Source organism: Paroedura picta, chromosome 2 (genome assembly GCF_049243985.1).
Source record: "Paroedura picta isolate Pp20150507F chromosome 2, Ppicta_v3.0, whole genome shotgun sequence".
NCBI classification, from domain to species: domain Eukaryota; kingdom Metazoa; phylum Chordata; class Lepidosauria; order Squamata; family Gekkonidae; genus Paroedura; species Paroedura picta.
The window spans coordinates 113,923,383-113,939,201 of NC_135370.1; the positions used below are offsets into that span (position 1 = coordinate 113,923,383).

Sequence of the window (15,819 nt, forward strand, 5' to 3'; positions counted from 1 at the left end):
ACTTTCCAGTCATTGGAATTCCGACCTGCTCTCTATTATCCTTAACCCAGTTTCAGAATGTGCAGAGATGCCTCCGCTTCAGTAATCTGAACAGCATAAGGCCCCAGAGGGCTACTGCAGAAAGGCAAGTTTCTTGTTTACAGCTAAATTGATATATACAAGATAATCTTCTTGAATCTTTCAGTTCATGCATCAGAGGATATTGAAAGAAACAGTGCAGTTTGTCTTTTGGGTTTATTTTAAAACTTATTTTAAAAAGTACATTGATAAGTTAAAATGTTCAAATTGCCATTCATTTGCTGGACACTTTGTGATATGTGATAAAGTTATGGGTTCTCTGATTGCTACCACAAGTGTTCGGATTCTTACAGTACTATTATCAGTTTCTGCTAAATTAAGTTTATTTTATTTTCCTGGTAATTCTGCTTTTTAACATCAACTGGACTTCAACAGGCAGATGTAGGAAATTATTTATGTGCCATAGTTTGTGTTGAACTGTGCCACTTTCATCTAGAAAACTATTCCATATGGAAAATCATACTTTATGGATTATTTAATGCAATTCCATAGTATTATAGAATGCCCTGCAGGTCTTCATATATTATTGAAGTAGCCCTGAAGCTTCCAGTATACTTTTTAAAACGGAAAGTAGACTTTAATATATTCGCTGTAAATGAAATATTGACATAATAACATTGTATCTGGTCCTGAATGATTGGCACTTCCCCTCATTTTAAGCCTCAGCAGTATTCTGTTCATTTATATTGAATAATAAATTATATGATAAACCAACATCTCACTGAAATGGAAGCCTAATATCTGGCAAACATTTTTGTAGCTTGGGGTTATGATCTTGTGCATCAGCAAGTAAGGCTTCCTGGGTCTTTCTAACCTTCCTTTGTTAGAATGATTAGCTTCACCTGTGTGCAGTTGATATTCGTGCACAGGATGAGGGTGAGTATATATGTCTGGAGCTTTGGTGCATTTCAAGGGTCAGAGGAAAGAAACACAGGATATCAGAAGTCCGAATGAGCCGTCCAGAGTGCAAAGGTCAGAGGTGAAAAATGCAGCCTAAGACAGACAGGGTAGAATTCCAAGAAGACAGCCTAGTTTGGCTCAGTCTGAGACTGTGATAGTTTCCTTGAGTCATATGCTGTAACTCAGTCAGGTGATCTTAGTCCAGGATGCGCTGTTGTTTTATGTAGCAGCAGCAGCTAGCACTATAGTGTACGTTGTAAAGGCTGGGCCTAAGTTTGTGACAGTCCTGGTTTATGTTCTACCCTGGTGGCTTAAAGTGTAGGGAGGCTAATAGTTCCGATGGTGAGATGAAATTTCATCTGTCATTATGGCAGGATAGGACTTAATAGCAATACATGGGTCTAAGCTATTAGAGATGAACTCCTTTCAATTCACCTGGAATAAATAATGAAAAAAGTTCCTTAGTCTGAACTCTTGGGGAGCTTCAAATTCTCTCATATCGGCAAGAAAAGGGGAATTTTATGTAGTATCCATCTCCACACACACAGAGCCTAAAATGGATAATATCCAGAACACTTAATATTCATGTTTAGGCTGCTATAAAAGCTTTTATACTGTAAGGATAAGTAATTTGTCTAATGTTTTTGACAGTACAGTTTTGTAAGATCTCATTTTGCTGCTTGGCTAATTATTTTAAAATGCTAGCTTATTAATAATAGAAATTAATTTGTATTATCTGGAACCAATTTGAATTATCTGAAACCACACATTGTAACTTCTTTCTCTGTCTCTCTCTCTCTCCTCCAGATAACGTTAAAGTATCAGTAAATGACTTCATTATCAAAGCAACAGCTTCTACCCTCAAAGTAAGTAGCAGTTAATAATACATTGTAGTTCACACTTTTTTATGACAAGTGATGTTGTGATGAATTAAAACTTAATTGAAAATAGGTGGAAACAGTCTTGGTGAAAATAGGTGTTTTCAATTATGTTCAAAGAACACAAAAGTAGTTCAGGTATTTTCTATACTTCTGAAGTCATGGTATAGCTGAAAGAAGATTCTTAGCTCTTTGTTAGATGTTTTCTGCTGTTGGCCCAATTGATGGTTAAAATATGCCATTTTTATCCACATGGTGACCCCTAATGATTATTAAGAACACAAATATCAACCGTCAAGGTTTCTGATAACTTTAATTAGTATTAGATAGTGATTGCAAAAAAAAATATTTGAGAACAGAGGTTCCTTTTTAAGAAGCCCCGACACAGTACATGATTGTATGACTCTGTTGTGAGTACTTGACTGGCAGGCTGGAGGCAGCCTCCTATCATGCTTTGCTCCCTTCACCTTTTCCAAATATATATTTTTGAAAAAACTGTGCCTGCTTGCACCTAATCCCACCATTCTGTGCCTTCAACCACCTCCCTCAAAATGTGAGTCAAAAATAAGATCACATTACAACACTGCCGCAGTGTAACCACTGTTTTTTTTTCAGTTGGAAACAGCATTGTCATGCAATCACCCCCTTTTTTAAAAAAGTCAGATGTTTTGGGATGGAAGAAAGGAGGGGGAAGAAAGGATGGAGAGAGAATGGCAATGAGGAATAGGGCATGCACAGGCAACTCAAATTGGCAGCTGCAAAAAAAAAAACCCTTAGTGCAAGCATTTTCCTATTTGGCAGATGCAAATTAGGTTCCGCTTTGAAAAATGAACTTGCTGTAATCAAGAATTTCCTTGCTGCGGGGTAAGTGAGAGAGCAATTCAAGTCTGCAGCTGGAAAGGCAGATTTTAGCGTGGAAATGGATGCAAAAGGTAGCACTTAAAAAGATGAATCCAAACAAAATCACTAGTGTGGGAACAGTCTTGGTGTTCCCTCCCCCCTAAAATAACTACAGATTGGTCCAGTGGTGATAGTCCCTATAACCAACCCCTGACAATAGCTTAGCTGTTATATTGTGGCCCAGCTGATATTTCTGGACTGTTTTGAAAGGCAGCCCCAGCAAAGGCCAGCAAATTAAAACTGATTTCTGCCCTGATACTTACATTAGAATTTGGAATGTTTGCCACTTGTCTGCTCCATATGTGGTATATAGTATCCATCTCATTGATATTACAAGTACTACATACATTCCTGTGGCATACATTGTGTTAAGATTGGGTTTAGGTATTTTAAATTTTTTCTCTTACTTGTATTCCATGTCAGTTTGGGCGGAGGGGACTGATTCCCCCCTCCCAGATAACATCAGCATATAGCTGAGTGTACAGATGTACACTCATAAAAATGAAGCAGATACAATAAAGATAGGTCTCCCAAATAACTTCTGCTCCAATTGTTTTATCTATGGAGGATTATCATTTTAGTTGCATTAAATGTTAGTACGAGTGCATTTTTATAAGCCTAGTAACTGAGTCAGGTGGGCAGGATAAAGAGCAAAAGCTTTTGGTGTCTAAAATTGCTGTACAGTGAAAGAAAACGTTTTTGGAGCTTTTAATCATAAAATTATGACTACAATTTATTTTATTTGTAGATTAAGAAATATAAAAGTCCCATAGGTGTATATTTTTATAGAGATCTCTGGAAGAGGTCACCCTTCTTTTGCAACAAATAAACAGAAACCTCTTCAGAATTAGCCCTTTGTGTGCTATAATATACACAAAAATGGTTTTGAAATCACAAAGGCCTAACTTTAAAGGTGTCTCTGGGGTCGTTGTTTCTGTGTGTCTGTGTGTCAGAAGAGTGACATTGCACTGTGCCTAAAATGTAGACAAATTTCTCTTCCTTCAGCCCATGATACTAATCAGACACTGTACAGCTGCTTCTGAACCAGAGAAGAATAAACAATAACTGTGTTGTAGGGATGCCATAGAGTAGACCTCTGGACAATTTGTCCCAGTGGCCTTTTGAAGATAAACAGCATCCAAGATAAAATGGATCCTTGTGACATCTGAAGGATAATGTCCATGTCATGGGAATTTTCCCAACCTATCACTTGTGACTTTCCAATGAGATAGGAGTAGGACCACTGTTAAATAGTTCTTCCAACCTGCATAGCCAGACTAAAAGAATCTGATGCTGAGCCATCCCAAATGCTGGTGCTGGAGGCTGCAGAGCTTAAGTGGGCAAAAACCATGGGGCTATGGAATAGCAATGTGGAGAGGAAACCCGATTAAATTGGTCTCCCCTTCCTGTTTCTTTAGCCTTCTGATGATGATGCAAGAATTTCTGTTGGCACAAGAATAAGGTGACCAGATTGTCCCACTTTTGGAGGGACATCTGGGGGTACCTGGCATATTGTACTTATGTTGAAATTTAAAAAATATATATTACAATACTATTTTTGCGTTCTATGTGTTCTATGAATCTTTTTGTTTTTCCATATAGACCACATTTTTAATCAAGACCCCCCCCCCGGTCAATGGTGTCCCGTTTTACCAATGTTAAAATCTGGTCACCTTACACAAGAACAATGCTGACCGGGTTCACCCCCACTTCACTGCAGCCCCACACAAGTTACCTAGATTTTTGCCCATGGGAATTCTCCTGGCTTCTAAAAGCAGCATGTTGGAGGTCTCAAGAGAGTCATGGGCGGGGGGGGGAGATCCACAACCACATATGTGTGCTTTTGAGGATCCAAGTCAGTATCCAGGCCAGATATTTCAAATTACCCTATTTTAGACTTCTTTGCAAGTAAAAAAAAAAATCTTTTCAGAATGTTTTCCATTGTTCCTGATTATAGTAACTTAGTTTTTAAGGGAGTTGACAAAAAAGTATTGAATTTGGCAACTTGATGTTTAACATTATTGCCTTAAGCCTTATCACAACTATGTGTTTGAGATATATTTCAATCTAATTATAAAATGTCAAATTTGAAATTAACAAGTTTCACATGTCAAAAAATCAGCTCTTCTAATCCGTTACTTTTGACACAGTTGTGTTGTAGGTTTCCTGCCCTTTTAGTATTCAGCAGTATTTTTCTTTAATCAAAATGTGGGCAGAAAATCCTTATGGTTGGTGTAGGTTACGGGATATGCATTTTCTGTATTAATAAATCACCAACAGCTCAGCAACTATATAGATTTATCATTCCTTCTGGCTGTCCCCAGCTATAGAGTTTCCATGTTTACAATGTACATTCATGCTTTGTGACAAAACAGGCATGCTTGAATATCAGTTAATAAGTGAAATCTGTTCAGAGATGTGCATGGCAAATCTTTTGTCATTGTTATTAACTTTGTGTTGGTTAAGCTAAAACCTGTGCACAGATGTGAATACCTATCTCTCCATAAATTCTAAAAGGTTTTCTGTATACTTAGTAATTGGTTGCACCATTATTCCTTTAACAGCTGTGTCTCACTGTGTTTCCTTCTTCCAGCAAATGCCAGATGTGAATGTGACCTGGGATGGAGAGGGCCCCCGGCAGCTGCAGTCTATAGACATCTCTATTGCTGTAGCAACCGACCGAGGCCTCATTACACCAATTATAAAAGATGCTGCAACCAAGGGAGTTCAGGAAATTGCTGCTTCTGCGAAGGTTGGTTGCCACTTATTTGGTAATCTTTAAGAGTAGAATAGAAGGCACATAGATTTGCAACCAAGTATATGATGTGCCTAAAAAAAAAAAAAAATCCTCCAGCTTGCTTTCAGTCTTCTGCTGGATATGAAACATCTGTGATACTGTCCCATTCCATGGGAATTACCATCTCTTACTTTGTTTCCTGGCAAATATTCAGGGATTTTAATTGAGATTAAAGTCAACAAATACATTTCATTTCTGCCCTACATGCATTTAAAGTCCCTGAAAGAGAACAGTACCATTTTCAGCAAAAACACAGAGAGTAATACTAGTTCTCAATGGAAAAAATTAACCCTTTCCCAACAAGTACTGGGTTTTTCTCATGACCTCTTTGTTCCCTGAGTTCCCAAAGATAGGGTGTAATATAAATCCCAAATTGTATAGTAAATATTTTGTTTACTGGCTACTTGATCATTGGTCATTGACGGCACTGCTGAATATTTGGCATGCTAGATTATTGTGCAGATGATTAGGCTAATTATTTGTTTTCTCATACATTCACCCTATGGATTATTTGAAATTGTGACAGTATAGTAAATTGGCAAGTTGTTCTTAAATTGTGTAATGCCTGTTCTTAAATTTCTCACACGGAGCAGAAATTCCTGTAGTGAACAATTATGCTGCTTATTTTATCTACCGTATTTGCTGGCGTATAAGACGACTGGGCATATAAAACGACCCCCCAACATTTCCACTCAAAATATAGAGTTTGTTACATTACATTACAGTACTATGGGCCACTATGGGCAGCTATGTCTATCCCAACTGAAGCGCACCCGGCGTATAGGACGACCCCCCCACTTGGAGGCATGTTTTTCAGGAGGAAAAAGTAGTCTTATACGCCAGCAAATACTGTAGCTGCCATAAAGGATTAATTTTCAGCCAGTAGAGCTGATATGACTGGCAAAAAACCCCAGGTTAACAAGTATTCCACAGATGACACTAAAGAGAACAAAATTATTTAATTTTTTTTCAATCCAAGTCTTAGAAAGTACAGATTGGTCTCTTATTCAAAAAGGGATTTTTTTTTAACTTATGGGATTATTGCTAGCACTAGTGAAAGTAGAAATAAGCCTCAAAGATATTTCAAGCCATACTAAACTCTCTGTGGATCTATCTTGCTCAGGAACAAAAGTTAAGCATAAATGACGATGTTTATGTGTGGTACTTTTTCCAGATTTTAATATAGTGGAAAATAAAAGGGAAAAATGATTTTAATAAAAATGGAGACACAAATTAGGGCTATGTTTGGGCTATAAACCTTTAAATAGAGGAAAGAAGATGTATACAGCACTTACAAAGCTACAACATATGGCATAAATCAGGCAAAAAATTGTAGAGGTAAAAGTTAGCCAAAAAAGGAAGTCCTAAGTTAGAAAAGGCATTACTTTCTTGATTTTAAAAATGGGTCTGTGTAAATGAGACACCAGAAAGCTCCATATTCACAATTCCTGGTTTTGTTTTGTTTTTCATTAAACAGGAACTTGGGATGGGGGAATAAATGGAGATCATAATGCAGCATCAGAGGCTATCCTTCTGGACTATTTCCCAAAGTGAAACTGCCCTGAAAATCTATGGTTTGATTTCTGGATACACATTAGAAGAAGAAGAGTTGGCTCTTATATGCTGCTTTTCTCTACCCGAAGGAGGCTCAAAGCGGCTTACAGTCGCCTTCCCTTTTCTCTCCCCACAACAGACACCCTGTGAGATGGGTGAGGCTGAGAGAGCCCTAATATTACTGCTTGGTGAGAACAGCTTTATCCATGCCATGGCGAGCCCAAGGTCACTCAGCTGGCTGCGTGTGGGGGAGTGCAGCATCAAACCCGGCTCGCCAGATTAGAAGTCCGCACTCTTAACCACTACACCAAACTGGGCATAATGAGGCAAATAGCAGTTCCAAGGAGCCAATTCCATTTTCAAGAACAGCCATCCCTGCCCCCACCACCCACCCCACACACAGTACAATCAGACTTGATTCAAATTACCTTGGCGGTGCTAGTTACAAAAGTCTTGAGGATTCATGTAAGGAAACATGTAAGCCAGCCAACATTGACTTGGAAATATTATGTCTTACAGTTCATATTGTCTGGCCCACTATTAAAATTGTAAATGACTCCTAATGTCACAGAGAATTCCTGCATCATGAGGTGAAGTTGTAATGTCCATTGTATCTCAAAACAAGAAAGTATTAAGATATACATAGAATCATAGAATTATAAGGGGCCATACAAGCATCTAGTCCAACCCCCTGCTCACTGCAAGATCAGCTTGAAAAAATAACTATTTTTTAATAATCCACTTATTAGTATCTGAAGGAGTTCCAAAGCAGGGACTCTTTCTATAACAGAAACCCTGTGAAGTGGGTGAAGCTGAAAGAGTCCTAAGAGAATTGCTCTGCAAGAACATGTCTAAGAGAACTGGGACTAGCCCAAGGTCACCCAGTTGGCTGCATAGGAAGGAGTAGGGAATCAAACCCAGTACTCTAGATTAGAGTCTGTTGTTCTTACCCACCACACCACGCTGGCTCTCTGACAAATGTTTGTCGATTAGTTGTTTAAAGACTACCAACAAAGAGACGCTCACCACTGCTGAACAACTCATATTGTAAAAAACAAAATCCTAATATCAAGTTGGTATCTTTTTGCCCATAATTTAAACTCATTATTACAAGTCCTATTCTTTGCTGCAATCAGGAATAGTTCCATGCCCTCCTAAGTGACAACCTTTCCAGTACTTTCAAGTACTTAAAGAGAAGTCATGTCCCCCCTCAATCTCCCCTTCTTCAGTCTCATATCCAGGTCCTTCAGCCTTTCCTTGCAAAGACTTCATCTCTGCCCCCCTGGTCATTTTCATGACCCTCCTCTGCACTGTCCCATTCTGTCCACATCTTTTTTGAACTGGAGCCTCCAGCACTGAACACAGTTCTCTAGATGCATGTAAGCCTGCAGGGACCCACAAGAATTAATGGGGGACATCTCATTTCTCCCTCCTCCACTGTTTCCTCTTTCTCTTAACTGAAAGCCCCTTAACTTCTTCCCTTTTCCTGCTTTCTTTTCTCCTTCCCACCCAGCAGCCAACATTAGCCCCTCTGTCTTCAGGTTCCCCTTCCCAGCAGAATTTACCTAGGAAAAATATAGCCCAGTTCATAAGTGCTGGCTGCTGGGCCAGGCTCACTTTCAAAAAAGAGAACCCTCTAGGAGTTGTGGGAGGGCACATCACTAATAGCATAAAGATAAGTTATTTTTTATCAGGATTGAACTGAATATCCGTTGGTTTGGGGGGATTTGCAGCAGAAGGTAGCATATCATTGGGGGGGGGCATCAGAATACCCTCCCTCAGGTCCCAAGCATCTAACAAACATTTTCCCTAAGGGAACTCCATGTGTTGATCTCAAGTTCTGGGTCAGACAATGCAAGTAGACAGTTCCTGTGGTATTCTGGGCATGAGCCACTTAGGCCATTAAAGATCAAAGTATTTGAAGGAAATAAGGGCAGTGCTGCCATACATACATACTGGGAGGGATAAGGAGCAGCAAGGGAGAAAAGGGATTAGCTGGTGGGAACTATTGATCCTCAAACAATTGGAGCTGGAGAGGTTACAGTTGTAGGAGAGGATGTACTTAACTGTTAAGGACTGCAAGGTCATGAAAGATTTTAAATATAAGGATTTTGCAAATGCAGAATCTCATTCTAAACTGGTTTTGGATTATCTCCAAATTCAATCTTTAAGAATTTGTTTGTAATTGGTGATCTAATTGCAGATTTACTGCAGGATGTTTAGCCATTCCTAATCCATAGGTTTTCAGTAAATTTTGTAGTTGTGTTGGCTAGCTGAAGGGCATGTCAATATATAGCAAATATCAATGTTGGCATAAAAATTACATTTCATATAGTTATGTAACAACTAAGGGGATGAGTATATTAGAAACGTCAAATGTATGCATGACCTCTTTAATATAACATTTGTTTGAGCTAAGCATGTAAAGTAGTAAGCAATTGTAAAAGTTTTACTTATTGTAATAGGCATATGATTAGCCAATTAAATATAAATGTTACCATTTAATCTTATAAGCAGCCGAAGTAAATTCTCCCATTTTTTGGATTTAAATCAGCTAATAGAATGCCCAGTTTTATGTATGATTGCCTGCTGTGCAACTATTTTCCATCAATATTCATTATGGGATAGAACATATAACTTGGTATATTCAATACTCAATAAAGTAACACCTGTCCAACAAATACTTGGGTAGCTTCTATAACTTTTCAGTTACAATAAATCTGGATCATTGCTCTGAACAGTCTATGATGATATCATTTTAAAAGGTTTCATGTGCCAGGGTTTACCATGTGAAATCATAAGAAATTATGCTTTTGTTACTTCTCAGAGGCAATGATTTGGCACTGTTATACCAACCCATAGGCTTGTGCTTGTGTGGGTTGTATTCTTGGTGATGACAAAACTGAATCATAATGGTTTCGAGCAAGCATTGGTGGTTTAATATTTACTAATAGAATTCTTTTGAAATATTACTTTTTCACTGATACTTAGAGCTCGTCTGTGAATATGAAAGCACTCTCTATGTGCTGGATTCTAAAGCACTGAAAGACCAACACCATAGATAGGGGCATGCTGGGTCATATATCCTCCTGAACTGAGCAATATGTAACATGTTCAAAGTATTTCTCCGTTGGGGTCTTCTTCTTGTTAGCATGGCTCTGTTGAATATAAATAATGCAGAATGCTGACTAAGGCAACATACGGTATACATTGAAATTTTGCGACCCAAGTTAACAAGAGAAATTGCTAGGTAAGATCCAGAGTGATCAAACCTCCAGTGTGGAAATATAAACCTAGATACAGCTTGCAGGTCAGGTGTCAGAAATTGTAACAGCTGGCTAAATCTCTTGATTGACTAATCATTTAGGACAACAACTGTCTAACAGAAATTTTAAACAAAATGTGTTTAAAAGAATCTTAACCAACTAAACCAATTTCTTCCATGTTACCGAAAGTAATGCTCAATAATATACTTTGAGTTTTATTTAGGCTCTAGCAAAAAGAGCAAGAGATGGAAAACTGAGACCAGAAGAATACCAAGGAGGATCTTTCAGGTACTTTACTCTTTATTGTTTGACTGACCACGTGAGCTTCTGCAATTAAATGTGTATGCTCTAGAACAGGTAGAACAGTTAAACCTGACTATCTTAAACTTCCTGTAATGCAGGTGTATCTACCACTGTGATCTTTTCTGCAGTGAAATGAGCTTTACTTTCCCTTGACTTTCTTTCTTAAATGAGAAGCAAACTTCCTCTGAATCTAAACTGTTTTCCTACCAAGTTTCAGAGAGATTGTCCACATATTTGTCACTTCTTAGTCTTCTTACGTGTTTATCTGATTAACTGAAAATTGTTTCTGCATGGTTTTAAAAAAGAAATTAGATGTAAGGAGAGGACTTGAAAAAGCTCTAAGAAGGAAAGAAGAAGGGCTCTGGGCAGCTGTTAAAATGATACATGTCTACATAACATCCAGGCTGCTATTTGTGCTCTTGGATCTCTTTCCCTCCCCCAAGTTAATAGTCTTTCCAGACTCAGTGTAAGTTTGTGTTCAGATATGCCTGAGATCATAAAGACTTATCCCAGGCATTTGTATATGTTTGTCTAGTTTAGATGAAGCAGAAATCTTTGACAATTAGAACTTGAAGAGTCTTAAATCATAAAACTATGAAGTATGAAGAAAAAGAATAAAGAATGCTGTGGGAAATTCAGGATTCATAAATCATTCTTGTACGCCTTATAAATCCTCTTAGCTATGTAATGGTGTATTAACCCTCTGTGCCCTTCCCCCCCCCCCCCCGGGAAACATTTCTTTTAAAACACACATGGGGCAAAGAATACCTTCACCTGTTCTAAAGCAACACATTAACTACTAAGCTATATTGAGATGGCTACTCTCTTCAATGCCCCCTTCTCTATAGGTTACAGCCTTCTGACTGAAAAGAAGTCAGAAGTTTATTTATTCCAGGGATCACGTGAAAACCTTGTGTGCCAGCCAAAGATAATAAATAATAAAAGAGTTTTAATAAAACTCTTAAAAGATAAATGTGAGTGATTAAAAAAAATCTAATAACTTTCAAAATGAGCAAATGTAAAAGAAGCACAGATACAAAAATACTTGCATACCTAAATGAAATCAGAAACAGGCAGATGTACATATCCTTTATCTTATCTGTATTAAGATTAAAAGGTGTAATATTACTTCTGAGGTCCTCAGCAGAGTGCTTTCAGAAAGATTAGATAGTCTCCTGCAGCCCACATCTGAGAGATTCAGAGGTTTTTTAGGTGTGGATGTCGTATTTAGACTTAATGCTGTGAAACACAAATGATCCTGTCAAAATCATTTAATTTGTCTCCTTTGATTTTATGTTGTAAGCAGCTCTGGGTTCAGAGCTTGCAGTACTACAGGTGGCAAACTAGTGATTTGTCCGTTTTTCACATTGCAACATTTATTTCTGGGCAAGCAACCAGTAATTCACAGTTATCTTTCCAAGGATATAACAGTAAGAACTTTGCTGAAATGGTAAAAAATAAACTCTTGCACCTGTTTTATCCAACCGTTAAAAATCAGGGTCTACCACAGCTGCATGTATCAGAAGGTTGTTGTTCTTGAAAGTTGCCTATGTGTAAGAAATTTATTTCTTCTAATTTCCCTTACCATTAGACTGTGATCCTAATTATGAAAGAATCTGAGAATGTGCATGGGAGTGGTGGTAGTGGCTGTAGTTTGGAGCATTTGTGTCTGTTATTCCCCACCATTGGTTTCCTCTCGTTGTCTCTTGCATGATTGTTTATATGCAGTTTGTGGGAGTGAGAGCAGACTGCTATGGCCTCATGGCATGCATCCTGATGCATCCACCTGGCTGTCCTGGAATATATTACGTGACGTGCCTATGCTGTGATGTTCTGCTGGGCTAGTATTCTGTGCACTAAACTGCCTGGTTACTGGTGGTGGAAGAGGTCGTCCACAACTGTGCATTGGTCATAGTAGTAGTACATGTTTTTCTGCATGCATTACTGCTCCAAAACAAAAAGCTGGAGAAGTAGAACTCACTAGACTTGTCTTTCCCAGCCATACCTTTGATCTCACTCAACTCTGACCTTGCTCTGTGTATCTGTGTAACATATATTTCTAAGCAGAATGCAACTTCGTGCTAGAAGCATTAGCTAAGTACAGTAACTAGCTCCAAGATAAAAAGTATCCCCAAGCACTGGCCATATAAAGGGAAACTGGATGCTTCTCCAATTAACTATAAACCTATGTCCTGTTAACCAATAAGTTTAGATTCATAGTTATGGAAACCTAACATCTCTGGTATTATGTATAAGTTTTATCTTTGCAGGATATTTGTTCCTTGAGCTTTCAGGCCTTATCATGGAAAAATGGTTGCTATAACCAGGTTCTAAAGCACGCTGTTGATGGATAACTACTTAAGATACATGACTTAATTAGAATATAGATCGCTTACAAAGGCATGAAAAAAATTTCTCACTTTGCCAGGTGCCTGTGGTGTTTCCTACCATAGAAATTTATTTTACACCCTGGCAAATTGCTTTTTACCACATAGAATCTATTTTCTGAAACTGTTCTTCAGCTAATTAGTCACTGATTGTGCAAAATCTCTATGTAACAATAAATATAGGAACAATGTTCAGAGTTCTCAGAATGCAGATATGGCACAGGCCTAACAGGAAAGAGCGGGCTTTCCAGGCCCAGCTCCTTGTCATCCTATGGTGGCCCAAAGGGGGCAAACAATGCCTCGGTCAGCTTTGTGGCATTACACTGTGCTGCAGGGCAGTGTGGGGCTTTAAAATTTTTTTGCAATCCCACTTTCTTGAAAAAAAAAACCCTGCTCCCCCCCTTGTCTCCTGCAACTGCATTTTCCAGGGGGACACATTTTAGTGCTGGAGCATATCCACTTCTGCCACATTGGGCCCTCCAATTGTCAGTACACTGGCTCACAATTGGTCCCTTGCCGCTGGATCCGCCCCCCTACAACTGCGCTCGCATGCGGCCAGTGGCCGCCATTCCGTGGCTCGCCGTCGACAGGGCAGGTCGCTGCCTGCCCGCCGAGACCAGGAGGGCCCAGCGGCCGTGGCGCTGCCATGCCTGATTACAGGACCCCTCGCTGCCACCACGCACAGCTGGGAGGAGCTGGGAGCAGCCCGCGGCGCCACCCGCCACAGCAGGACGTGGCCGCGTCACTGCTCCCGCCGGCCGCCCCAGCCACACACACCGCTGCTCGCTTGCCAGCTCAGGCAACCAGGAGCGGCCAGCAGCAAACCTGGAGCGGTGGTGCCAGATACCCCGCCCACCCGCCGTCCATAGCTCGGGGGGCCGCGCTGGAAGAGCCCAGCAGCTGCCCCCCAGCCCGCCCGCAGCCAGTTCCTCCCTGCCCTCGCTAACCCAGGTAGGCTGTGGGCCGGGGGAAGGGGGGGAGAAGGACAAATCGTCACCACCTCACAGGCCGCCCACTGCCCGGCCTCGGGTCTGTGCTCTGGCCCCACCGAGCCGCGAAACTCGCCAGCCCCACTAGCGCCCACTGTATTTAGATTACAGCGGGCTTAGTTTCTAGTTTTATATAAATCAATTCCAGCTAACCATTTTAACATGAACAGGGAATGCTGAGGACTTCTCTTGTATGCCATTTCCAGTTTTTTAAAATCTACATTGGATCACAAAATGTTAAGCAAAATTTGTAAATATTACATGTTTGTTAATCATTCCTACATTTGAATTCCTCCATGGCTACCTCCTAGATACCCCCCTACCCGGTGACTGCCGTGTTTATATTTACCTTTCAATGTCTTTTCTCTTTTCCCCCAACCTCAGCATTTCAAACCTTGGCATGTTTGGTATAAGAAGCTTCATTGCTGTTATAAATCCTCCTCAAGCCTGTATCTTAGCTGTGGGACGAACTCGAACAGAACTTGGGATTGTGGTGGATGAAGAAGGGAATGAGAAACTTCAGCAACACCAGCTCATGACCGTGACTCTGTCAAGCGATGGCCGAATGGTGAATGATGAGCTTGCTTCAAAATTTCTGGAAAGCCTTAAAGCTAACTTGGAGAATCCAGTCCGTCTTGCCTTGTGTTGACATGAGAGATGGTCTTATCAAAAGTATGGAAATGGAATAAGAAAAGGAAACAACAGGAAAAACCTGGTACAAAAACTGAGATAAAAACTGCATAAAATGAACAATGAAACTATTTATTTATTTGAATTAACTTGAAAGACTTCCAAAAGAATCCCAAGATTCTCTCCTTGGCTCTTATATACTGATATTGTTAAACATATTGAATCAAACTTGTTAATGAGCAATTACACAATGTGCTTTAATACATACGGCGGTTGTTCAGTTATCTGAAGGTATATATGAAAAGCAGAAAGAGGGCATAAACTCAACATTTTTTCCAGAGTGAAGAGACCAGAGAGTGTATTCAAGCAAAAGGATATAAAACTTGCCAGCCTTTGAAGCCAGGAGATGTCTAGTCTGTATCATTGATGCAACTGTTTTAGTTGAAGGAAAGAGTTTTGTTAGAAGCTGAAATATTTTGTCAATTTTGCTAGTAAGTCTGTATGAGTTTTCTGTACACTGTAGATGTATTGGTTGACAGTAAACAGGAAATAAAAATTAGAATGCTGACTGAATTTGCAAGTGAATATAAATGGAAGAAGTGTGCATATATAATTTATAACAATTAATGCCTAGTGCTGTCTTTAAATTTCACAATAGTATTAAAAAAAAGTACTCATTGCATATGATGTCAGCCTGTGATTCCTTGGTAATCTTGGTCATTCTGACATTTCACTATGGGTCATGCTCACAGTTATGCTCCAGTTGTCTTTTGAAACCTGTTGGACTTTAAATTGTATACCTGGTTTTATTATAACACACATTACTGATTTGATTTCCTTCAGAATGAAATTGTGCATTTGGTTGAATTGCCTCTTGCACTTTACTTGAGGAGTAAAATCAAATCACAGGAGACCTGGGGACTTGCATTTCTGAACAGCATTGTTATTTAGAATATATGTTCATTTTACCCAGCAGTATAAAGTTTCTGTTACAAATATACAGCTTTTTCAAGCTTGTTTTTACTCTAATGTTTTACCAGAGAACAGCTGGATAGAAGAGTCTTGTTTTTAGGTTTGCATAGCAGATGTAAGAGTTCTGTTACAGGATATTTTCATTAGTCACAGAATTATACCATC

The 15,819-nt window shown here is 39.3% G+C and overlaps 1 protein-coding gene across 5 annotated transcripts in view; it reads left to right on the forward strand.

The window, feature by feature from the left end:
- The window catches only part of PDHX (pyruvate dehydrogenase complex component X), a 56,975-nt gene extending 41,611 nt beyond the window's left edge, over nucleotides 1–15,364 (forward strand). For 4 of the 5 annotated variants that reach the window (XM_077322147.1, XM_077322145.1, XM_077322148.1 and 1 more), the window contains exons 8-11: nucleotides 1,786–1,844; nucleotides 5,350–5,508; nucleotides 10,597–10,661; nucleotides 14,437–15,364. In XM_077322147.1, coding sequence (XP_077178262.1) covers nucleotides 1,786–1,844; nucleotides 5,350–5,508; nucleotides 10,597–10,661; nucleotides 14,437–14,701 — 548 coding nt within the window. In that variant the 3' untranslated portion in view covers nucleotides 14,702–15,364. Of the gene's footprint in view, nucleotides 1–1,785; nucleotides 1,845–5,349; nucleotides 5,509–10,586; nucleotides 10,662–14,436 lie in introns of all 5 variants that reach the window. The other variant, XM_077322146.1, reaches the window with a different exon arrangement.
- Nucleotides 15,365–15,819: the final 455 nt, after the last annotated feature.